This window comes from Salmo salar, chromosome ssa15 (assembly GCF_905237065.1).
Source record: "Salmo salar chromosome ssa15, Ssal_v3.1, whole genome shotgun sequence".
Classification (NCBI taxonomy): domain Eukaryota; kingdom Metazoa; phylum Chordata; class Actinopteri; order Salmoniformes; family Salmonidae; genus Salmo; species Salmo salar.
Genome location: NC_059456.1, coordinates 37,996,123 through 38,022,787, shown reverse-complemented (window position 1 = coordinate 38,022,787; position 26,665 = coordinate 37,996,123). Strand labels below are relative to the sequence as shown.

Here is a 26,665-nt window from a genome sequence, read left to right as displayed (position 1 = left end):
CATCATTCAAAGACTCAAATCATGGACAACACCTACTGACAGTTGTGACTGCTTTGTATGATGTATTATTGTTGTCTCTACCTTCTTGACCTTTGTGCTGTTGACTTTGCCCAATAATGTTTGTACCATGTTTTTGTGCTGCTACCATGTTGTGTTGCTACCATGTTGTTGTCATGTTGCTACCACACTGTGTTGTCATGTGTTGCTGCCTTGTTATGTTGTCGTCTTAGGTCTCTCTTTATGTAGTGTTGTGTCTCTCTTGTTGTGATGCGTGTTTTGTCTTATATTTATATTGTATTTATTTAATTATTTTTTTTAATCACAGGCCCCAGTCCCTGCAAGAGGCATTTTGCCTTTTGGTAGGCCGTCATTGTAAATAAGAATTTGTTCTTAACTGACTTGCCTAGTTAAATAAAGGTTCAATAAAAATAAATAAATACATCAAAAGGAATTACTTAGGCCTACAAAAGACAAGGATGCATAAAGACAAAAACTCAAGGAAGGAATGAAGAAAAATCGACACATTAAGGCCACACCCGTAATTCAGCACTGCTGAGTGGACAGCACCTCGGTATACTGTAGGTAGACATAGTGGAGCGCCGTGGGGTGTGGCTGAATAATGTCTCTGTCTAGTAGCCAGCTAGAATGAGGCTGTTCAGTTTGTGGGCAGTTAGACATTTTCTGGGCAGTTTAGTAGCCTTCAATGCTTATATGAAAATCATAACTGGCACGCAGATCTTTAGAGATTGTAAATTGTCACTCATATGAAAAGGGTTGCAGACCCCCTGCTATAGGCTATATGAAGTCACCCTTGTGGAATGGTGCATACAGTGTACTATGACACTGTCATTGTCTCGTGAGCTTCCCACCAAAATTGTTGCTCTGAATTCAGGAGATGGTCCTTATAATGTGTGCGCCCAACTAATTGTTTGTATTTGCCTGTCTGCATTATTCGCCAGGGAAGGGAAACATTCGGAGAATATTGAAGCATTGTATCAACGAACGAGGCAGAAGAATATTCAAACTTTTTTTTTAATGAACAAGTCTGCTCCGAGAATATTAATATTGCAACACAGTAGCCAAAGCTGAGGCGGCCCGCCGGGAAAATATCAGTCTGATATTATTCTGTTGCCTGAGCAGCACCTGGGTGCTCATTATATATATTAAAAAAACATCCCTACATCCATACTATAGCTAAATAACTTAGCAATATTTAATGACGTTTTGCCAGCAAGATTCATCTGTTAGACTATTTTAATTCAGGAAGATGGACAAGCAAGACTGATCGAGTGAAAGGTGGAAAGGCATTATACCAAGTAGGCTACAGGTAGGGATTGGGGATGCAGGCAGGGGATGATGATGTAGGGCTAAAGCAAGAAGTTTAAAAGGTTAGCCCAACTAGGTAATCATTATTATTTGCATTATCTCAATTATCATTCTGTCACTGCACAACAATGCACATTTGTTATTGCCTACAATTGTTATTGTCTTTAAAGCCAAAAACAAGACATGTATTTTGGGGAAATTCTCTAAGTTGTTCAGTTGTTTCTTTTCACACCAATAGGCCTACAGTGGTTGCTCCACTAAAAGCTTTGCGATTATGCTGTGCGACTTGGAGGTAATTTGTGTTTTAGTACGGTACCCTGTGTCACTACTTCATTGTTCCAGACCAGCGTAAGGGGGAGTTAGAGCAATGATTATGCTTTTGGGTCCCAAGGCGCTACTGTGTCTCTAACTGACAATGAATGGGCGACATAAACCTAAATAGAAACTGATAATTGTGCATGACTTCAGTATTACTTACTAAAACTGTTGTTACACTAAGGTTATTCTTTTTTTGTTAGGATTTTTTTGCCCTGTACTGTAGGCCACTCCCGACCGGTCATGTTGTACAGCGCCTGAGTGGCTCAGCGGTCTAAGACACAACATAGCAGTGCAAGCTGTGTTGCTACAGATGCTGGTTCAATACCTGTGCTGGCCTCGACTGGGAGACCCATGAGATGACTGTAGGTTTTTGGTTTCTCTTCCTCTAAAAACAGAAATAAATCATTGTAAATAACAAACTGCCTTTATTTACAAATTAGTAACAATGTCTCACCCCATGTTCAAGAATGGCCTTTTTCTCGCTAATTTTACATTATTTGAAAACGAAATCATCTCCAAAATAGTTATTTTTTTAAACAAAGCGATTACAATTATTATTCATTTACAATTATACAAAAGCCCCTTGGATATTCTCCCAGATATATTATTAACCCTGTTATTAGCAGGACAATATATACTGGTCATGGCTCCCGAGCAGCACACAATGGGATTGCCTTGCAGTTCTCCAGCTGTATCCACTGAAACAGCGGTGGGCCCCGCCCCACTGGGTAGCACAGAGCAACACTTTAAGGGGCATTGCACTAATAATGGCGCTGACTAGGGAAACGTTCCTGCTGTTCTTAGTGCCAGTCTGCACGTTCAAACCTAAACAATGTGATTAATAATGGCGTGAAAAATTCCCCTTAGATATGAATTTGGATGGCAGATATTATTAATTATTAAAGCATTAGACCTCTCACTAAAGGCGTCACTCAAAAGTTATACTTAAATCTGAACTGGATTTAACGAAAAATGACATGAAAAGCACACATTTGTAAATCCCAAACTCTAAAAGTAATTGGAAAGGTAGATACAAATGATTTGTGACATTGTGATTTCAATAAAGAATGTAAACAAGATGTAAACAAGATGCTGTGCTTTTATTTACAGTTGTGATGGACAGCTGGTGGCATTTTGAAAACAGGTTTTCAAACACTTGTAGCCCGATTAGCAGGACAATAGACACCTTATAGCCTGGCTACTGAAGGTGTGAACATCCCACTTACCTGCAAAAATGACATTGCGACCAAAGAGAACAGACGAACAGATCAAGCCAGCTTCTTTCTATGGTGCTACCCGTTCCAGGGTTAGGACCGGAACGACGAGAGGACTTGAAAATGAGCAGGAGCTGAGAGGATCACCAAAACTAAAAAGGTATTTTGGTTTCAGTGCATTTTCTTTCATTTTTTTAAATATAGCCTATCAATGTGTAGGCATACTGTGTAATAAAATCGATAATTAAATAAAGGTTAAATAAGTCGCTAGTGTTGAGTAATGTGCTGTTAAAAGTGGTGTAGGTCTTATTTATTTAAAGAGCATAATGAAGTTAGAAGCAATAGGATTTGAAGCAATAGCCTACAACTATTTTAGCAGGACAATGTACCTTTACCAGCACTTCTCTGTATTTTGATACTTTGTGGATGGGGCCTCCTGAGTGGTGCAGTGCAAAATGCGTTGCTACAGATGCAGGTTTGATACCCGTGCCGGCCGCCACCGGGAGACCCACGAGGCGGCTTTTGGTTTTAAGTTAGAATCCTCCAATCCTCTATATGTAATTATTGGTGGAGAGTCACGTCATATTTTTCTATATACTGTAGGCCTACCGTAGACGACATGAGTCTCACTAGTGTTGAGTAATGTGCTGTTAAAAGTGGTGTAGGTCTTATTTATTTAAAGAGCATATTGAAGTTAGAAGCAATAGGATTTGAAGCAATAGCCTACAACTATTTTAGCACTGTTTTGCACTGCGCTGAGACAAGCATGGGGACTGGTCTTGAAAAATCATGAGATTTTTATTTTCACTGAATCTCAGTTTGGGTATTGGTTAGACTACAAGTATGGTGTAGAAATGATATGCTCTTAGTGTAACCTTTATTTACCTAGGCAAGTCAGTTAAGAACAAATTCTTATTTACAAGGACAGCCTACTCCTTCCTCCCCATATGGGAATTGAACCCCGGTCTCCCACGTTCCCGCACGACACGGGGATTCTTTAGCTAAATAGCCCAGTACTCTATCCTACTCCCGACCGACACGTTGTACAGAGCCATATTTTCCTCAGAGGGTTTTCAGTTTCTTGGAATAGAAACACCATAATATCAAATTAATTAAGCAACATTTCTTAAAATCAATCCCATATACTATGTTCTTATAAAAATAGGTTTTAAATTCTCTAGTACAGCCACTATTAAAGGCTATCAAATGCTTCTCAAAGATGCCCTCTGGTGGTCAAACTAGCACTAACTAGCATTAAATTGTACCAGTGGTTCACACTTAAATAATGTGCCAAAGAATTCTGCGGCACCAGGCAAGCTGCGCCGCAGTATGCTGCAACTTTTAAAGGACGAACCACTGTACATGAAACCAAAATTGCACTAGCCTAGTGGGCGAATAAATGAAAATAACAATTAGTCTTACAGCTATGACAACCTATATTTTAATAGCAATAACACAGCTTTTGGTTTTGAATGATCACCAAAAAGGAGGGCACCCCACCTCCCAATTAAATTAACCCCTGGCTATTAGATTACAACAAGGCTTACAATGCAAAGTTCAAATACCGACATCAAATTGAAAGCTATCGGCGCACTGCCTAAACAGTTGACCGGCAAAGCAAATGGCCCCGTCTCTGCCCTCTGCTTTCTAGAAGTGACATAAAAGGCAAACAAGCTGGCAGCTGCTCCCCGAGCAATGTGCTGCATGGTCCTAAAGCCAGGCAGAAGGTAAACAGACATTGCATTTTAATTGGGATTGGAATGATTTTAGTCTACTTTGTTTTGTTGTTGCCTACCCATATGATGCCCCTGCTGGGACAGACGGACGTGGAGATGTATTTTTTTTGGGGGGGGGGCGCTACAGTAGGCTATATCGAACAGCTAATACAGGACTAATAAAGGCTCAGTGCACTACTTTTGTGAAGAAAAAATAATAAAGAATTTCAGCACCCTTACTTCCCGTGGCTATGCTCTCTTCACAGCCACTGACTGCCAGAGTGCCTTATCACTTCCTTTGTGATGGCAGCCATGTGTAAATCAGCAAGAAGTCATGTCTCCTGAGAGCTTCTTCTCCAGCCGCTGGGCCAGTGGGAATGACGCGTTGGTGGATGTGCTAGAGAGAGAGAGAGACAGAAAGGTAGTGTAACCAGAGGGTGGAGCGTACTACAGCTCACACCACAGAGCTCTGGGTCCGTCGGTCTGCTTCCATCCGGGACCAGTCAACTGAAAGGAAAACCCTGGCCACTCAGGAGTCTTGACATACTCTCAGGAGTGTTTGTCACTAGCGATGCAAAGCAAAGTGATGTGCTTTGAGCATTTGGAGATAGGCGTTATCTTGTAAAGCCTACTCATCATCATCATCATCGTCTTCATCATTAACTGTACATCTACATCTGACAGTAAATGGAAGTGGAAGTACAATCGAGCATTGTCCAGAGGAATTAGAGAAGATATGTCATCCTCTTAATGTAGCTCCACGTCATAATCACAGTGGAGCTCTTATCATCCCGATTAATGCAGAGACTTGTTCCTCTTTTCCTCACCTTGTTCTCCCTTCTTCCTACTAGCGGTGTCCTCTCACTGCGGCCTTTTCTTCAGGGCACGAGTGCAGCTTCCATCAGAGGAGATTACACTGGTGATTACAGCTGAAGCGAGAAGCTGCTGGTAAAGACATCTCAGATCAGCCAGGCGGAGGGATGACGAGGGTCCTCTGCTGGGAGACAAGAGAGCCCTCCAGTCCCATCAGACACACTGGCAACCTGGCAATCCTCCAGGGACTGTGAGTGTTTTCACCTTGCCATCCCCAAAAGCAGAACACGAAGCTAACCAATGGCCATGTCAAAACAAGCTTGATGAGCAATTCCGGCTGAGAAGCAATGGCTTCTTATTCTGTGCAGCGCCTAATGGATCTGTTTGTAAGCTGTAAGAACTCATCCATCAGCTCAGAGAAAAATGAGCAGATCAGAAAAAACAAATCAAACTGACAAACATTGAGATGGTGTTAGCTCTCATTCATGAACAGTCGCTTCAAATGGTCAGGCTCGCTTCATCAAACACGCCTCTGGCTTGTTCTGCACAAACTCAAGACAAACAGTCTCAAAGACAAACAGAAAGAAAACAAACTCGCATCTAGCTGCTATCGCTGCCTCTTCCCTCATTGGCAAAGACTTAGGCCTATTTCTTGAATAGAAATTTCCAGAGCTCTGTGGGGAGCAGACACTTAATCACCACCAAGCCAAGCCACACACGGGAGGCCCTGCAAAATGATAACGCTCACACACTCACAGCACAGCGCTCCACTTGTTTTGTTGGGTAATTAATGCGAGCGCAGCCCCAGATCCGGACGGCGTGTCACGGTTCGGTAGTCATCGCGGTAAATTAGCTCACAGGGGCACAGAGCTGAAATGCACTCTCCTAAGGCTTTCTCAGCTCCACTGTTCTTCTCCTTTCAGATGCCTGATGAATTTGTAACTTTCAGCAACTCAGAACCTGGACAAAAGCGTAACATCATAATCAGCCAGAGGGGTTTGACAACTTTCAACTCCCCCATCAAACTGCCAGACAGAGATAATGAGAATATTTGGCTTTCCCCATTGTATTTCTACTGCACTTGATGTTAATGGATGGAGCATTGTCCACACATGCTGTGTCCCTGTGGGTTTATTAGCCATGGTACTGTTGAGGCTTCTCTGCTCCCACCTGGGCGTGCCACCACTATGCTTTAAAAAAAACTCACACATAGAAAGTAACTAGAGTGCCCCCAGTGCAACACCTTCTTTGGCAAGCACACGTTTGAGGAGGCATATAATGAATTATTGATCAAACCACAGAGGCAGCGATGCTTTTAGCCCCAATGACTACAGGTGTATTGGGTCTGGTATCTGGTTCAGGGCAATGAGACCTCTTAATCCTAAACGTGTGTCTGTCACTGCTGAAGCCCTGGACTTATCATCCTCATGACTGTGATATCACACCCTATCAGAGCCAGCCACATACTGACTTGCCTACTGACGGACCTACCAACCCCTGTAGGGGGAGTGATGGGATAACATAAAAACACAGGGAGGTCCCTTATTACATCTGGCCATTCACATAGAAGGGGTAGGAGAGAAGGGACTCCGAATATAGTTTATGACTAGCCTGAGGAAATACAGCTAAATCTCCTTTTATTTTCCTGCCAAATTACATAGGTACTGAAACTACTCACAGACAAGTCAAATTACTCAATATTATGGATCACATTTTAGCTAACAACTAATAAAAACACTCACTGACCTGTATAACTGAACTACTTCATAGACGTGCATATACACTGACAGTACAAAACATTAGGAACACCTTCCTAATATTGAGTTTCACCCCCGTTTGCCCTCAGAACAGCCTCGATTCATCGGGGCATGGACTCTACAAGGTGTCGAATGCGTTCCACAGGGATGCTGGCCCATGTTGACTAATGTGTCGCACAGTTGTGTCAAGTGTCCTTTGAGTGGTGGACCACTCTTGATACACACAGGAAACTGTTGAGCGTGAAAAATCCAGCAGCGTTGCAGTTCATAACACACTCAAACTGGTTCACCTGACACCTACTACCATACCCTGTTCAAATGCACTTAAATATTTTGTCTTGCCCATTCACCCTCTGAATGGCACAAATACACAATCCATGTCTCAATTGTCTTAAGGCTTAAAAATCGTTCTTTACCCTGTCTCCTCCCCTTCATCTACACTGATTGACCTGGATTTAACAGTGACATTTACTAAGGGATCATGGCTTTCACCTGGATTCACCTGGTCAGTCTGTCATGGTGTTCCTGATGTTTACAATAGAACATCAACAGGAGTCCCATTTCCACACAAAACTGAGATACAAAACCATGATTGGTTTTCTCATCCATGTCAATTCTAGATATAATTAGATTTTGTTTAAACAATCAACCTTAGCTCTTTTTTTCTGTCTGTAACTTGGTAGTGGCTTGATGCTGATGTTGTGAGGGAGAAATGACTTACAAAATCAATTCTAAACTGTGGATGAATCCTTTTATTCACTCCACAAGATAAATAACCCATTTGATTGACTTTCCTCATCAACAGACATGCGAAGGGTAGGTATTACTAAGTCTAGCCATGAGGGAACAGAGACATCAGCAGGACTTTGCGGACTTCATTGATCAGACCGAATAACGGCAATCATATTAGGACAACATTCCCTGACTCTAATATTCATTTCCCAACTCTGGAGACAGGAGACCTAGACTAAACAAAACACAGACTCAGGCAGGTTGATTACAGTCGAGGATGAACTATAAGGTTGGACAGAAAACTCAAAAACTGAAGAAACAAAATCAAGTGAAATACATTAGTTAAGTGTGCCAAATGTCTGGAACATTCTGAAGCTTCTAATTGCTAGGAATGGTCTCTAAAAAGTGTTGCTTTCCAAGCAGCATCTCATATCAAAACCTACCTCAATAGATATTTGAACAAGTGGCATCCCACAGCCCAGAGTCTAGGCCTACTTGCTGAGCTAGAGCGGGTTGGCTTCCTCTGTGACCAGGCTGACATACTGCAGGGCGGAGTAGGGGGTGTGTCTGCTCACCTGGTTCCTGTCCGCGTCTGCAGCTGGCGGAGCAGCCATAAGCCATGCATCGGACTGATCAATGCCTCGGCCTTGTCTCCATCTTCCCCAGTAACAGAGCACGACGCAGAGCAGATGTCTGGCCATGTCTTATGCATACCTCAGGTTCCATTAACCAAGCACTCGCATAGATTAATAATGCAAAGCTCTGTCATTCCTTGATTAATAGGAGGCCGACTGAATTTATCCTTGGCTCGAGATGGCGTTGGTAGTATCTGTGTGTATGTATTTTTGTGTGTCAGGGCATCCGTTAACCAGAAATAGCTGGCTTTTGCCCGATATTTTTTTTTAAAGCCGATAAATAAAACTGGCCAATTGTCCGGGAGAAGAAAAAAAAATCCCATTCCAAAAGAATGTTTTTTAGACTATTCATTGATGGAAATACCAGTCGATGGAAATGCATTTGACTGCTGATGATTATCGGTCAATAGGTCCATTTGTGTAATTTAGTGGAATTAAATTGCCGCGTGTGTATTTTCGTTAGTCGTTATGTTTATCACACGTGCACAGCATACAGATACAAAGAATATAAGAGGAAATCTGTCAGGCAGCACGAGAGCTGCTGCTACAGCTTCTCAAACTGCTCCTTCGTTTCTGCTGGAGTGAAATCAGTGGAGGCTGCTGAGTGGAGGACGACTCATAATAATGGCTGGAACCGAGGAAATGGAACGGCATCAAACTGATGCAAACCATGTGTTTGATGTATTTGATAGCATTCCACCCATTCCACTCAGGCCATTACCAGGAGCCTGTCATCCCAATTAAGGTGCCACTAACCTCCTGTGAGTGAAACGTGCTTTTAGAAACCCAATCATTGCATAACAATTCTAAATGCAATTGTGTGTTAAAAGGTGTTGATGGCCTGGAAAATTGAAGCGTGCTTCCCATCCACCATTCAAGTGCATATAGGCAATGGTAAGCAAGCTACAGCGCATCATACACCACTTTGCATTGAGCTAGAGACCGTATTAATTTTTAAAATATACTTAATTGTTTGAAACCTGAAACTTTACTTCTTATTATGAGGCATGTCTTACCTTGCTTTAAAGTAAAATATGACTCTGAAACGTGGAGGCAATTTTTTATAAAGATTTCCATATGCCATTGAAACCAGTAGCCTATTTCTCTCATGTTCTATTGGTTTTCAAATCAACTTTCTTTCATTGTCCAGTAGCCAAAGGCAGCATCCTAGTCATATTAGCAACCCATGCTAGTTGTTGCATCTTTAGATCTCCCCTCTTTCAAAACATTTTTACAAATATTTTCATCTCTGTTACATGAAACTGCTCGCATGTGCAGTCAGTTATTGACAATGGTATTTTCCCTGTAATTGCATTATGGAACAAACATTTACGCGTAGCTTACTGCCTTGTGCGCATTGCTGCACCTATAATGTGTAGCAATGAAATAATTGCTGCACATTATAATTGCTGCACAGAAATAATAGTTGATCAATATTTTAAGCTAAACATTCTGATCTGTTGCATATTTTTTATTATGCAGCCTAGGCCTACTGGTTGTATGAATTTGGGATCTATCGTCCCACAACTGTCCCAGAGTCTGTTTGGAATAGGCTATTTCTTTCTCGCACAGAACGACAATCTAAGGGGGAAATCAGATTGAGATAGGCTAGTGATTTTGCTGTTCGCTACTCATCTTGTTTGCTGAGGAAAAGTAAATGTGGCAGTTATTCTAACATATTCAAAGTGCGCATTGGATTTTGGTAAGAAGGACGCATGCTGTTGCATGCTGGAATTGCATGTTCTGTTAAGATGAATAAGCATAATCTATATATGATTTCTGTCATTCAGCGCACTGTGCGTGGATGCCCTAATCAGGTTACGCACCCAATGCATATGGGTCTGGCACATTTCTCAAAAGTCCATTAAATTAAAATGCTGCAGGTCGAATGACTGGCACCACATCTTCCTAACCGAAACCCTGGTGTGTGTGTGTGTGCGCATATGAGTGTGTGTGCGCATGAGTGAGATGGACCAGTGCCCCCCTCAAGGCCCACCTTCCTGTTTTAGTAAATGTGACCAGTTTCAAGAATGTCACTACTTCACAGGAGAGGCATTTGAGCATTTTTTAAATGTGTTTTACGGCAGAAATGCCACCTGGAACATGTGAACTTTCATGTACCTTAATTAAAAACGTGTATGCCATTTGTAAATATGAATAGAAATATAATAAATTACGAGCCTAGTGGGTTTAGCCACGGAAAAATACAGGAACCTACCCGTTAGCCATGATTGACTGAGATAACGAAATGGGATGGAAATGCCGTGAGATGAGTTTGGATTGGTCTGCCATGTAGCATGCTTCTGTCTATAACATGAGCTGCTCAGTATGTGTAGATAATCAGCTTTTGTAAAAATATATAATGAAGAACTGAAAAAGTGTGGCTACTGTTCTCAACATTGCTGCCCTGAAGTTAACAGGCACTATTAACAAAGATCAGTGGGAAAAATGTGATGGACTACTTTCTGGAGGACGATCGTGCCATGCTGACTCTCTCCGACTTAGAAAATGAATCAGACGATGCAAAAATCCCTGATTTAGGTAAAAACATTTTCATTGAACCAGACATTGTAGCGTCTTCTGATGACAGAGATGGGAAGAAACGGCGATCAACAGTGTTGTTGTCATGAAAGAAGTTGACCGAGTTCTGAAATCAGTGGAATGTCCGGTGGAAGCAAAGAGATGATTGCCTAATGCGGAGAGTTGAAAAGGGAACACAGAAGGCTGTTGTATAAAACACCTGTCTCTTCAAACTCAGCAAACGTGGCATCCATGACAGAGGGAGAAGCGTTCATCCATATATATGGGTAAGAGCCTAGCTATATTTTCCGATATTATATATTTTTTGTACTTTTACCCCTTTTTCGTGATATCCAATTGGTAGTTACAGTCTTGTCCCATCTCTGCAACTCCCCTACGGACTCGGGAGAGGCGAAGGTTGAGCGCCATCCATTCTCTGAAACACGACCCTGCCAAGCCACACTGCTTCTTGACACACTGCTTGCTTAACCCAGAAGCCGGCCGCATCAATGTGTTGGGGGAAACATGAACCCGGGGCCATACTGATGCCTCAAGCACTGCGATGCAGTGTCATAGACCGCTACACCGCTCGGGAGGCCCTATACATTTCTAATTTTGTCAGAAAGTAATTTTCATTGCAAGTTAAAGCGAGCTAACGTTAACTGGCTGGCTAAAGCTGGTTTTTGATATAAATATGAACTTGATTGAACAAAACATGCATGTATTGTATAACATAATGTCCTAGGGTTGTCATCTGATGAAGATCATCAAAGGTTAGTGCTGCATTTAGCTGTCTTCTGGGTTTTTGTGACATTATATGCTAGCTTGAAAAATGGGTGTCTGATTATTTCTGGCTTGGTACTCTGCTGACATAATCTAATGTTTTGCTTTCGTTGTAAAGCCTTTTTGAAATCGGACAGTGTGGTTAGATTAACGAGAGTCTTGTCTTTAAATAGCTGTAAAATAGTCATATGTTTGAGAAATTGAAGTAATAGGATTTTTAAGGTTTTGAAAATCGCGCCACAGGCTTCAACTGGCTGTTACGTAGGTGGGACGAATTCGTCCCGCCTAGCCCAGAGAGGTTAAACTGTATTGTTGGTTTGGGCTTGTAAGTAAGCACTTCACTGTAAGGTCTACACCTGCTGTATTTGGCTTTTGTGAAAAATGATATTTGATTTGAGGGTAAGGCTTAAGAAGGTGTGAATGATACTGAATGGGTGTAGACAAAGAAGAGCTCACCAGTAGATGTACCACAACATTCACTGGTCATTTTCTCAAAAGTGAGGTTAGTTTATCAACTTTCAAAGCTGAATTACTTTCCATTGTTCCTCAACTGTAGTGTATGATATACCATTTTCTAGCGAGTCTCTACTTTTATCCAAATATGAAAAACACCTTTTCACATTTTGCTACATAGGACCGAATCCAAGGTGGTGGGTCACAAATGGCTCCCTCTCACCGTGGCCCCTGGATATAATAGCCTTTGCGCTGGGTGGTTGTCAGGGTCGACGACTGTCGTGTGTGATCTCTCACACTGCTGCAGATGCCGAGAGGACTGCAGTGCAGCAGACAGGGGAGAGAAGGAACACCGCTGGGCTGTGTTGTGCTGTGAACCATGGGACGCCCCTTCGCTAGCGTCTGTGTAACGTTATGAGAGTGGGTGACAGGAATAAATGCCAGTGTCATTATATATTACTCCAGCTTCCCTGGCTAAATTAAGGGTGTTAATCAAATGTGGTACATAAATTCTCTGCCTGTCCTGAAGCCTTGTAGTGGCAGCAGGAAGGAGAGAAGTGATGGCAGGAAAGATGTAACTTTTATTAAAGAGTATATTGCTGCAAAGCCATGAATGTTTCATCAGGCACTGGTTCTCAAGTCACCTTTGACCATAGTTGGGAACCTTTTTTTCCCCCTAGTGATAAACAGCTTGAAGAAGAGTACTGTTGTCAAGCTTTGGGGCTCAAGGTGCTGCAATCAATGGCACCTTAAAGGGGTTGTAGCCTTCTCCTTTATATCCAAGAAAAAACCAATAGGCTTGGCAAGCGAGGTTGAAAACGCAACCTAATTGCCTTCGTCTACTCCAATTCTGTGGAAGTAAGCTAATGAGGCTTCCTTCTAAACAAATTAGCATTCTCAGCTGAAATCTTGCAAGTAAGTTTACTTTTCTGAAAAACAGAGAGCAACAGATCTGATGCCCCAAAATACAATGATACAGTACAGAAAAAGCATTATGACATGGCAATGACTTTTCATCGCCTTCAAATCTCAGTGTGTAACATATCCTACTGATATACTCCATTTTAAATTACATGTGGTATGCTATGTTGAATGTGCGTAAATCATACATTAGCATCAAAATATACTAATGATAGAATCTTGCGGGCAAGCAATGTACAGTATTCCTGTATAACGTGACAGTTTATGTCTAACATTCAGGTAAAACATATTTGCTTTAGATTTGCATCTATACGGAAGAGAAAGGCCTGAAAAATACTCCAAAACAGAGAAAGTAATCTGCCATTAAGGATTCAGAGAGCTTTCGCTCGTACAGGCATCTGCATATCTTAAATCCCTGATAATGAAATAGAATTTCAATCACCCTAAGTTAAATATGAAAGTGTTTGAAAGATATTTCAAGAGAGTAAAAGATTAAGTAGGAGGAAGTTGTATTAGGCCTTTAAATGAGGTACCATACTTCCAGAAGTGAGCGCTTGCAAAAGGTTATATGACACTCCTGTCCCTAATGGAAAGTTATGAGTGAGGAAGGAGAACATTCATGGCGTATTAGGGAGACATTTTAATTAGAATGCAAACTCTGTGTGAGATTGTAGCCTGGGTCTGAAATGACTGGTGTTGTCGGTGGGGAAGAGGAGAGCTGTTCATCACAAACACAGAGACAGATAGAGAGAGAGACAGAGCTTTCCTTCTCCACCACACCAGACCTTATTTAGCACCTCTGTGAGACAGCCTGGTTTTCAGGCCCATCTGAAATCCTGTCATCACACTACTCCCAACTGTCACAGCACAGCTCACCCACATACAGCCTACCACACACCAGAGCTCACTTACAGCCGTAAAGACATTTTATCAACAGCCCAACCAAATATCCTCATTGTTGAAGTTGAATTAGACCACACAAAGAGAGGAAGGGGAGAGAAAGTGCAATGATAGTGGAGGTCTTAAAGTACATGTTTCCTTCCTATTGCCATTTTGAATTCTTATGGAAAAATACATTGTCATAATGTACACACTAGATATGGATCACGTTTAATTCAAGTCAAATATTACAGCCGAAGTTTAACTATGTTTAACCTTTGTGAATTAAACAGAAATTGTGTTAAATACCATCCAGAATGGGCCACCTCAGCCAACTGCATACAGACCAGGGTGGTGGAACGATAAGCATAATTTAGCCTTAATCTGAAAATGGAAGTGAGGTCATTTGAACATGGAGTATTCATTTAACTCCACAAATGAAAGTCAACGATAGTGATGGCTATAACAAAGGGCTTGTAATACCTGTAAGAGGAACCAGCTGTGCTGAGTAGTTTGGAAAAATACCTGTCATTGTTCTACTTCCATTTAGCAAGTACAGCATCTTAACAAAACCCAATATTGGGGGGGGTCGTTATGTAGTCCAAGCCAAGCAGTGTAATGCCAACCACACAGGAGGGGGTTGTTTATTTGTGTGTGTGTAGAAACAAGAACACTGCAATCATTCCATTTCCCCAGGAGTCATGCAGAGGGATACAGTCTAGTATGTCCCACATGGGAAAGAGATCGGAAGCAACAACACTTATTAACACACACACACACACACACACACACACACACACACACACACACACACACACACACACACACACACACACACACACACATCCCTTGTCTACACCAAATCTCAGACTACAGAGAGACTACTGAACAATGTGCATCTATCTGGATCTATCAGTCAAGAGATACTTCTAGCTAAAATATCAAAGCCTAGGGAGTATTAAGAGCTTTCTCCAGTACAGAGGGGGGTGTTTACTAAAAGTTTCTCTTGTGTAAAAGCAAAGGGTTTATTACTCAAAGTGTTTAGGATGAAATCCTCTGTACCAGCCAGAAAAAGTATAGAGAAATTCTTCCATCAACGATACATCTTCAATTGAAGTCTACAGCAGCAGCGATACCGTCCACTAACAAAACAAGACTACAATTTGAGAAGACAATACAAAGCATCTATTTATCGGTGCCTCCCAGCCCTACTGGCAAAGACAGACTCAGCGATGCTCCAGGTACCCTCTCCTCTCCCCGGCCTGGCTGGCACCACAGGATTATTGATTGATAGCTTTGACTGATTGCCAATTTGGTCCTAATCTGTGGGGCAAGGTCAATGGCAGTGGGGGCGGACATGAATCAGCCTTCTGGGGGACTGAAGGGGACCTGGGGACATATACTCACCAAACAGATTGCTGGAGTGGCCTTGCTTGGAAACAGGCCTCAGCTCATTAGATCCCCAGGCGTAGCGCTTGTAACTGTCCCAGGCAAATGTCATCATCTGTGGGCAGAGGGAGAGGAAGGGGAGGGGGGACAAGGGAGAGAAATAGGTTTAGGTCTAAGCAGATCTGTGAAGGGTGATTCACTTCCTATGGGTGTTTTGGTCATTATGGGCAGGTTTTCAGCAAAGTACTTGACAGTTTTGTTAAATAGAGTGTAGGCCAATTTGTGAGATTAAGGCTATTTTATGTTGGACAACATGTTGATTAGCCTACAGATATTAACTGTACAGGGAAGTCTGTCAATCATTTAATAGACCTTGACATTAAACAGGAAAAATGTATAAGACGTCTCAGTTTGATGTCTTCAGTGACCCTGGTTTGTGAAACATAACCCGAGAGACAGCGCATCTGACAATAATTCTGACATTTCCAAAAAGAATAATGATGCCAAGCTTTATGCGTCACAAGGTTGTTCTTCAAATCAGTGATTTCTGACAGTTTCTATTTTGGTCCCAGGCACTATAACAGAAACCGAATCCTCCTTAAAATCAATGAAATCATAGCCGAGAAACCCTAAATGGAGATTAGAGGATAAATCCTTTTCTTCCCTCTCCCTGGTGACTCAACCCAGATGGAGTCAGATAAGCTGTTAAAAACAAGGACAGCTTTTCAAAGTTTTCAAATCTGAATGAAAAAGGTATATTACTCACTTAAAACTGTAATCTATAAAAGTTGACTTTGTTGAGTGTCTGAGATTATGCTTACCATTTTAAATCGCAACACTACTGCATTTGGCTATAGCACAGTCCAACTAAGTTTTATGAAGTTAGCATAGCATATGGGAAAATAACAGGCCAGAAATAATTAGGTCTATTGAAGTGATAAATTGGAAGGGAATGGGCTTTCTGGCTGCACTAACAATGCATCCCAACACAGTGCTAGTGCCTAATTCTCTCTCAGCACAGTCATATCTCAGTTCTCCTCTGCAGGGTAGCGACTACCAGTGTGTCCTCTAGTGTTTGTTGTTGGGAGGATTAGGCTGTAAGGGAGAAAAGAGAGAAATATGCTGCCATTCTCTCCAGTTGATACAGAGAGACAGATTGAAGCTGAAATCCCCCTCGAGCAAAAGATGAGACCAGACAGAGATTAAAATAGTGTTTTCTCCAGGAATCTCAGCCGCTCAGATCCACATAGGGAGATGGGATCAACTCCACGCTGTCTATTGAAAATCACTAGCAAAACCATCTAAGTGGATGAGGGTTGCCACTATATCCCTGTTATCCCCACATCCTATGAGACAAATCTTTAGAGAATCAAGGGACAGAAACAATACAGTCCCTCTTAAGCGGAGCAGTGGGCCATGAGATATTACTCATTGGTTTACAGATCAGTATTTTCTGGAGAGTTTCGTGAGATCGACACTTCTTTCTGCAATACTTAATCAAGCGATGAAAAACAAGAACACCAAACACAACGGCAAAAGTGTTTATTAATGATGTCTGCTCTTCCTGCAATGTGAACACCATAGCAACCACTGCGTTCTCTCTCGGTTACCTCCGGCATTTCTAATGATGAGATGATAATTGAGTGTTAAAAGTAAATTGTTCATGCCAGATAGAAGACATGGATTAGGAGGACCTACCCTTCACAGTCACAATAGTTTAGCTTAAGTGTGAGTCTGTGTTTGGCTCAGTCCATCATGGAAAGTCCACTGCATAGGGGCTCATAGTGTTGTTTATGGAAAGGCACCTCTCACCCCTTTCCCCCTTGATAAAATGTACTCAGCTCCACTAAGCCTGGGCCTAAACAAAGAGCCCCAGAATACCTTCTCATCCCTCTGTTTGAGGGCCCGCCTGTAGAGAACACTGGTAGGAAGTCATTTACAGCACAGCGTGGACTCCCCATACCAGCCAGTAGTCTCCTTCGGAAATTAGATTCGTTTATCGACTCCCACATAGAGAGGAAGAGAGAGAGATCTTGGCTCAATGAGTCCGGGGTTTAATTTACCCCAAACCTCTGGGCTCCACTCCCTCGTAGCCTCTCGGCGCTCACACCTTACTCTTAGACAACAGTGGTCCTGCTGAGGGGACGCCAGCTACAAGCCAGCGGTTCAGTTGGTTGGTGTAGCTAGGCGACTGGGAGCCAGAGCCATTTGTCAGAACCACTGAATTAGAAGCTGTGGAGAGATGGGAGGCATTGAACACAGGGCTGTATTGATTCTCATTCAGTTGTGCTAAGATTTGTTTGCAATAGAAAGCAGCAGGCTGTTCTGGTGGACTATTCCCTAATGGGAAAGGTTTTGTTCACTGTGGGTTACCTGTCTCCATCCAGACAGCTCTATATTCAGCCTCCTGCACAAAGCCTCGTCTTCCCGCAGCGTGGTCTGACTGGAGGCACAGGAACCAGCACAGTCAAGAGAGAGTTCTGCTGCTGCTCAGAAGGAGCGCCAGCCTCCCTGATTTACAAGGCTGTAATTGCTTTTCCAGTCAGGGTTTAATGCAAGCGTTTGAGTCAAAATGTAATCTCGTCATTCGTGGCTCTCTCGTGCTCTCTGCATGCTGTCTGACTCTGTTGGCGGGCGGATCAGTGGCAGAAGCTCTCCCATTGTTTACCGCCGGCATTGTCTAGTCCAAAGACGTCACGGCAACACTGGAATGAGGTGACAGCCCAGATGTGATTACCGCAGTGACAGCGGGTGCTTGGGGGGGGGTTGGAGTTGAGGGAGAACATGTATCTTCTGCCGTGAGAAACAAACACAAACTCAGTGCAGCAGAGATCATGCTGGGATATCACTAGGGCTCTCCGATATGGCATCTACAGGTGCCCTGGGGGTGCAGAGTAGGGGATGGGCACGGTTAGTAAAATATTTCAATATCCAAATGGACGTTAGTATTCAAAAACGTGTGTGAGTGTATTTTTTCTTTGGACCTATTTTATCAATGAAAAAGCATTTGTCTAATTCAATTCAATGATCCTTGTGACATAGTTACATGAAAGGTGTGTTGCACTACTGCTGAACATTTAGCCCTCCAGTCAGCCCTGCCAACAAACAGTACGCCATTTCCCCCCCTTCAAATAGCTATTACAGGCACATATCAAGAGGACCTGATACAGATCAATGCCAAACTCGGACCAGAAAAAGGTTTTGTAACTTAAATCAAAATTCTGCTTCACTGTTGCCGTTAGCCAAAAACCACCGGAGAAAAGCAGCCTGCCCGCTGTTGTGCTGCCCTCGGCATTTGCGTCAATCTGATTGGTCAAGAGAGTCGAGAGCAATTCGTTAGATTCTTTTCAATTTCGACTAACCGGATATCCCTAAAAAAGTCAGGACATTATTTGAATAGTGAAATCATTTCAAAATGCCCACCCCTATTGCAGAGCTTTGTAACTTTGTCGTCAGGTAACACACACCTGTGCTCAAAGACAGGGCTCTGAGGAGATAGGAGACAGAGAGACTCCTGGATGGCAGTGTTTGGTCTCACAGATCAGAGGGTGTTTACGCAGCAGAGACAACTCTTTGACCTGCTGAGCCAGGCTAGATCTACGCAGGAGAGTCAGTCAGAAGGGACCTGAAAGTGGAGCTGGGAATAGTGTGCTTTTCTGTGTGTTAAGAGGATTAACCTCCCTCAGTGTGTTGTCCTTCTAAGACTGTAGGGAGGGGGGCAGAGCAGATCAAGGGCAGATGTCTATTGATTCATAAACAGCCCTAAGGGAGTGCTTTATTTTCTATAGGCCTACATACTGTAGGGTTGGTTGGAGAGTCAAGGGGGTCATGTGAGGACAAAACAGGGATGGGGCAGAGTGAAACTCCCAACAGAACCACAAAGTCTGTGAATCACATGAGTCATAAATGGCTATTCAAAAGGCAAAGGAATCAAAGGGCTAGGCCTAATCATTAAAAACTAGTCCTGCCTTCATGTCGTTTCCATCCCCTAGCAGCCTGTCCTCCATGTTCCTCTCATCGTTTCCCTGCCTATTTGCTCTGCTGACCAGCCTGAAACATTCAGCTAGTTTGGGGAACCTGGGAAATAATCATCTGTTTGCCAAATTTCCATTTCCCTTATTCCCTGCTGTCAGACCCCCCCCCCCCCCACTCATCCCATATTGAGGACTCTCAGAGCAGTGTGTGAAGGAAAGCAGAACTATGATGTGGAGAACGACAAATAGAACAGGCTTGGAAGCTCTAACTCTGGCAATTTGACTGGTAAACTCACGGGTACACACGCAATGGCTGCCTGGTATTGTGATGCAATAATTTCCATTGTATTCTGGAATGTTCTATCAACTGATAGTCCCAGTCGGTATTAGATAGAACGTCGCGGCCAAGGCCTGTGGGGAAAACAACCTGTGGTTACCCCATTGGCTCACAGCAAATACTTGGCCTTTTTCAAACACAATTTTCTTGTTGTCTGCTTGCTTTAGTAAATTACAAAACTACATTTAAAAAAGTACAACGTCTAAACATTACTTTTCAACATTGCCTGCTCCTGAGTGTTCTCACTACTTAGAAAAACGTAACATTGCAGGGCTTCCCCTCATGCCCCTTTTCATGATGGTGCTAGCAGCCATGTGAGTAAGCGAGTGCTAGCTAGTTTTTAAAATGGAGGTCAATAGGAAAGAGTTTTATCACCAATTTCTGGGCGTGGTCGAGGGGAATTTCTTAGTATTACGTGAATATCGACTCGGGGTATGCTGGATTGCCATGGTAATGTAGAACATTGATTCAAATGATGTGGCTCATGAAATGAAATGTATTTTTTGTAATGTCAGTTGAGTTCAAGCAACAAATCAGAGCATATATTGATGGGTACACTTCCTGCTTTTACTTCCTGGCATGAGTTCAGGTTAAAAATATACAGGAGGATTCTAATACCCCATAACTCTTTGCGCCACTATTCAACAAGTGACCAGCTTCCGCATTTGGAATAACTGGGAGTGAATGGTAGCAGCACAGAAAGTTTGCCATCAAAGTGAAAAATCAAACACAATTGTAGTGAATTTCAGATAACTATTCAGCGAACACATAGCATAACTGCTTTACTGTCATTCTATTAATTTAGACGTTTTGAAAATAATCTACAGCCACTCTATTCATTCTATTTCTATAGTGTAGGAGCTCTGTGCCTTGGATGTTTCTGGAGGAGACGAGAGCCAGATAGACAGAACAGAACACAGGGCTCAGGACAAGCAGCTGTAGGACAGGCGAGTTGGAGAAGATCCTCTTAGCAGAGCTTTTTGCCTGACTGAAGCTAATATGAACTATTGGAGGTGACAAATGTAGACCTTTGTTTCTATAACTACTTGAATACAACATGGAAGCCAATATAGTCAGTCCAGAGAGTGCTGCTGATAGGCGATATAGCTAATGGGAGTACGGCACAAAGAACTGCTTGCTTGAGAGCACTGGACATGTAGCCTATTCTTTGATCATTAAAAGTGCATATGATGAAATCACTGCCATCATTATGTAAATGCAGCCAAGCATAGAAATCTAAATCATCGGCACCATGACTGTGCCTGGCTATTTTCTCTGGAGGATCAGGTTAGTGAAACTTTAAAGGGAGAAAAGTCTCACCGCTGTCTCATGATGGATCTGCACTTCTGCAGCACGTCCTAAAATCTATTTTCCTCATCGCAAGCATCTCATGCACATTCAGTACCTTATCCTCTCTGCCCGGCACGAATCGCCTATTCCCACAAGGAGCCTAACAGGACCAACTACGCTCAGCATCACTAATTCATAATATTCCCACCAGCCCCTGACAACTTCACAGGGAGCCATGCCATATGTGGCCCACAACCACAGGGAGCCATGCCGTATGTGGCCCACAACCACAGGGAGCCATGCCGTATGTGGCCCACAACCACAGGGAGCCATGCCGTATGTGGCCCACAACCACAGGGAGCCATGCCGTATGTGGCCCACAACCACAGGGAGCCATGCCGTATGTGGCCCACAACCACAGGGAGCCATGCCATATGTGGCCCACAACTACAAGGAGTCCCAACTACACAGTGTATGATGTTAGGAGCTGCTGGGAATTGAATTGTTGTAGAGAATAGCATTTGCATAGCCTAGCACCACTCCTCATTAAATCCATTCTTTGTTTGCGCACCTTGCACAGGTAGATAAACACCTTTAAAACAAAATGCCACATTTCCATCAATGTCCTTATCATCCGTAATAAGACTATAAGACTAGGTGAATGAATAGCACTCACAAAGAGAGCTATCTTGGCCGCAACATTGGGCTAGTGAGTGAGAGAGACAAGCAGAAGAAGCAACAGCTCCTGATAGTCAGCTATGCTCTTACTGCAGTTAAAGCCAGTCTGCAGGAGCAAAAGTCTTCAGCAACATACAATAACAATATCTGTGTCATTGTTTTCACTCTGGGGTCTAGTAAACAAGACTGCAGCCTCTTGTCAGGATCATCATGTATCCCAGTTAGCCAGGTTGTACAGCCTTCCAGAGTCTTCACCAGATTAGAAGGCAGTAAGCTCTTCATCCCATTCCTCAATCAATTCCCAGCATGGCACTGCTTCTGCTGCCTCCCTCCTGCTCCACACACAGGCCACACTAGCCACACAATCGGTTTACTTCATGAAGAGTAGGCACTTTCACTGCTCTGTGTGTGTGTGTTGTATATGCTACATTATGCAAGCTGTAATGTGAGAGAGTCCCTGCGTGAACATGTTTTTCCCTTGACACATATTCAAGCACAGACTGATTCAAGGCTGTTACGGAACAACAGATGCGGGCTAATTGAAGGAAACATAATCTAATTGTGGAAGAATTCATCAAACCCAGAACAGAAAGTGTCCCCCAGGCCAGTCCAGGTAGGTACTGTAGGAGAGTCTCAGAGAAGCCCCCAGATGAAGCATGGTGTCCCAATGGAGATGGATTCACACCATTTACATTTTAGTCATTTAGCAGACGCTCTTATCCAGAGCGACTTACAGTAGTGAATGCATACATTTCATTTCATGCATTTAAAAAATAAATAAAACATTTGTACTGGCCCACCGTGGAAATCGAACCCACAACCCTGGCGTTGCACACAACATGCTGGCGTTGCAAACACCATGCTCTACCAACTGAGCCACAGGGAAGGCAACACCAGTGCGGTGGATCAGAATGGTACAGGTATCCTTTTGATGTAATTATACCTGCTATTCCCCTCTATTTTATTGCATTCCTGTTTCATTGCTGTGTGTGTTGGGCAATTCCACGGTCAAGGAACGGCGCCGAGACTCTGTTGCCAAACAAAAAACATTAATTTTAAAGTTTGACAAACCATACAACTCTATGCACAAGGACTACTTTAAACAATTTACACTGAAAATGTTACAAAAACACTGGAAGAACTGTGCAGATGCAAAGTTTGGCAATATACATTTGCATATTTGAGTATTATTCTACACACTGGCTATTATTTTAAAATGGGCTCTGCCTTCAAACAAGACCAAATTTGGTTGGTCCGGACCAAATCTGAACCAATCATAGACATCTATGTTCCACAAGTTTGGACCTCAAAATACAGCACAGTAGAGCTCAGTACAGTACAATAGAGTTCAATACAGTATATTAAGGTACAGTAGAGTACATTATAGAGTACTCAACTCTAGTGGGCTCTACTGTGTACTGTACTATCCTTTACTGTACGAGTGTTTTCCACTAGCGCCGGCTGTCGGCTATACGACTAATCTTCAGCTGGGTATGTTTTCCACTTAAATTAACTAGGCTACTTTTCAATTTGCCAGTCAGAAAAGAATCTGCTGAGCCCTCTTCCGCTAGAATGAATGATATGCATCTTCTAGCATCTATTGATAGGACAGTCGCCTGTCAGTCACAAAGTGAGCGATGACAGGGAAACACTGCTGGTTTGACAGTCTGCTGTCTGTCCCGTCTCTTGGTGCCTGGGTGTGGTGTGTTGTGTGAACTGGTTGCAGTCAAATGTATTTGCGCTGAGGGAGAGAGAATGAATGTGCATGTCCCTATATAATCTGGTAATGACGGGTTGAAATCCACCTATTGTGTCTAGCACATTCATTTATTTTCTTTCGCATGCAGGGTCTGACATTAAGGGGCCAGTAAAAACGTGTCAGTCGGGCCTGTGGATCTCATACTTTTCACCGCATTTTTGCATTCCAGTTCAAGATTTACCTGCTCTGTTGCAGTCTACCATTGAAAACCAGTGAAGACTAAACGTGCACATTTCATGCTATTTGTATTTGAGCAATACTTCTCGAGCACTCATCTCGAGCATTACATGAGCTGATGCCGTCACACAGCACACGCGAGCTGTCCAGAGCAAAAAGAAGCGCCCATCAATCTACTCGCTGAGCTCATTTATTTTAGGTAAAGTGATTTGCAAATGTAAACGTTCAATAGTGAACATACTAGCAATATGCTGGCTATGGTTTATAGTCTGCACAAAGAAAGCTACAAAAAGACACCTAGAATTCATCTTGGCCAGTCTACTGTAGCCATGTCGATATCTCTTTGGGAACGTCTGTCTTAAAGGGGCAGCGTCCTAGTTTCTAATCTTCTCAAAAAACGACATAAAAATGAATGCAATTGTTACAAGCAAAATATAGAATAGAGAATGATTTGCATTGCTAAATTATATTACACGGGCATTGTTTTAAGATGGTCATACCAAGGATTATTTAGCTATTTGATTTCGAATTATAGGAACCCTTTAGGTATAAAAGCTTGACTAGTTTAGAAAAGGTGTCGATCTGACTGAATAAAGTATCTCATATATCCTTGCCATTCATAAATCATACAATGTAGTTATATGTCCATGGTATCGCATCGGGACAAGTAAACTAAAGATTTCGTTTGTATTTTCGATATGAAGTCCATCAAGACTTGCCAGACAGTGATGTTAAAGTGAGTGATTTGTCAGTAGCCTACTGAATTGCATCATTAAGAGAGTTGTTCATTTGGCTTCCTTACTTGCACAATGGTAGGCTTTTCAGTGAATGTCAGCAGATAAATGATATAACATTCGACGAAGATGGTGAATCCCCCTCACTGAAGGAACGGGTTGACTAGTGGAGATAGAGCCTCACTCTTGTCCAAAATAAGATAAAAGAAAACAGATTGAATTGTTTTAAAAGCTAATGATATAGTATTTTCAAATGGATTCCTATAGGTCTACTGATTTAATCAAAGTGTAGACAATGGAGTAATCAACTGTTGCTTTTTTTGTAAAAAAAAAGCCCATGTTTAACACCTGCTTCATTCATCAATCATACCTGTATTGCAGATAGCTGAGAAAATGCCTCTTAAAAGGAAATTTGAAGAACATGGAAGACTGAAGACTCTCACAGGATTCTTTAAAGGCTCAGTCCAATCAAAATTAAGTTTTGTCTGTGTTTTATATCATATTGTACAACAGCTGATGAAAGTGTGAACAAATTTAAATCAGTGATATTTCCTACCAGCAACTCTCTAGCATTAGAATGTACCAGAGTCCACCAAACTAGAGCTTGTTTGGCAAAAATGTCATTGTACGCTGCTGTACTAAACCCTACTGTACAGTACTGAACTATACTCTACTTTCTTTACTGTGCAGTGACGTCCAAACTTGTGAACCCAACAGTGGTGTGAGACTACTATGATTTCTCTTTGTAGACGATTTGGTAACATAATTGAGTTTTAATCACTAAATAATTGAGAAACAAAATTGATATCAGTAAAAACCTTAACTAATTGATAGGTCTACCTTTACTTCTGTGAACTTTCATTATCCTCCCTCCTCACGAGGGAGAGAAATTAAGGAACATGGCAATGTTTCTTAAACTTACAAAAGTCCGAATTATTTTCTCCAAAACTACTATAAATAGAAGTATTGATATTAGTTGGCAGGGGTCTTTACTTCAACATCATTGTTTTGATGTATTTTTAATAACTTTTAAAGACTTTCTGGTAGATGCTTTCTAAGACTCCTTTTCCATCTGTTTGACTAGAAATCAAAGCCTTTGCTTATTCCAATTTTTTTGAGTGGAAATGGTTAAAATGTATACGTGCCTTAATTAAAAAAATATATAAATTTGACACCCAATTTGATATGCTCCTATGAACTTCATGTTGGTGCTCATTGGTCCTTTAACACTGAAATGACCTGTTCTCTCTCTGTTCTACATCCATCATCTCTTCATAGCCCGCCAACACTACTGACCCACAGCAAGACAGCAGAACACACTGAAGGAATAAAACAGGAAAAACAACAAAAAAGCCCTTTGTAGAACATGACAAATGATAAATACAGCACACATATACACCACACATCCATTTATTATTCTGCAGAGTAGCACAAACTCTCTCTACTGGCCACTGGAGAAAAACAAACGTGCGAGAGAGCGAGGTGGAGGGATGTGTACACAACATATTACAGTTATCCCTCATGCATCGCCTGTCACACTGGTCTGGGTGGCGACTCCCTGATGCACCCGCATCGACAAGCAAATAAGACACTGAGGCCTACTGTTGGTGGGAAAGAAAAACACAGCCCGAAAAACGTAATTTGGTATTTTATTAGGATCCCCATTAGCTGTTGCAAAAGCAGCAGCTACTCTTCCTGGGGTCCACACGAAACATATTACAGAATGACATACAGTGAGGGAAAAAAGTATTTGATCCCCTGCTGATTTTGTACGTTTGCCCACTGACAAAGAAATGATCAGTCTATAATTTTAATGGTAGGTTTATTTGAACAGTGAGAGACAGAATAACAACAAAAAAATCCAGAAAAACACGTCAAAAATGTTATAAATTGATTTGCATTTTAATGAGGGAAATAAGTATTTGACACCTCTGCAAAACATGACTTAGTACTTGGTGGCAAAACCCTTGTTGGCAATCACAGAGGTCAGACATTTCTTGTAGTTGGCCAAAAGGTTTGCGCACATCTCAGGAGGGATTTTGTCCCACTCCTTTTTGCAGATCTTCTCCAAGTCATTAAGGTTTTGAGGCTGATGTTTGGCAACTCGAACCTTCAGCTCCCTCCACAGATTTTCTATGGGATTAAGGTCTGAAGACTGGCTAGGCCACTCCAGGACCTTAATGTGCTTCTTCTTGAGCCACTCCTTTGTTGCCTTGGCTGTGTGTTTTGGGTCATTGTCATGCTGGAATACCTATCCACGA

At 42.3% G+C, this 26,665-nt stretch overlaps 1 protein-coding gene across 1 annotated transcript in view; it reads right to left on the bottom strand.

The window, feature by feature from the left end:
* The window catches only part of LOC106571376 (mannosyl-oligosaccharide 1,2-alpha-mannosidase IA), a 172,356-nt gene that overhangs the window by 109,817 nt on the left and 35,874 nt on the right, over window positions 1-26,665 (bottom strand). The window contains exon 2 of the mRNA XM_014144392.2: window positions 15,474-15,570. Within this exon, the coding sequence (XP_013999867.1) occupies window positions 15,474-15,570 (97 nt within the window). The remainder of the gene's footprint in view (window positions 1-15,473; window positions 15,571-26,665) is intronic.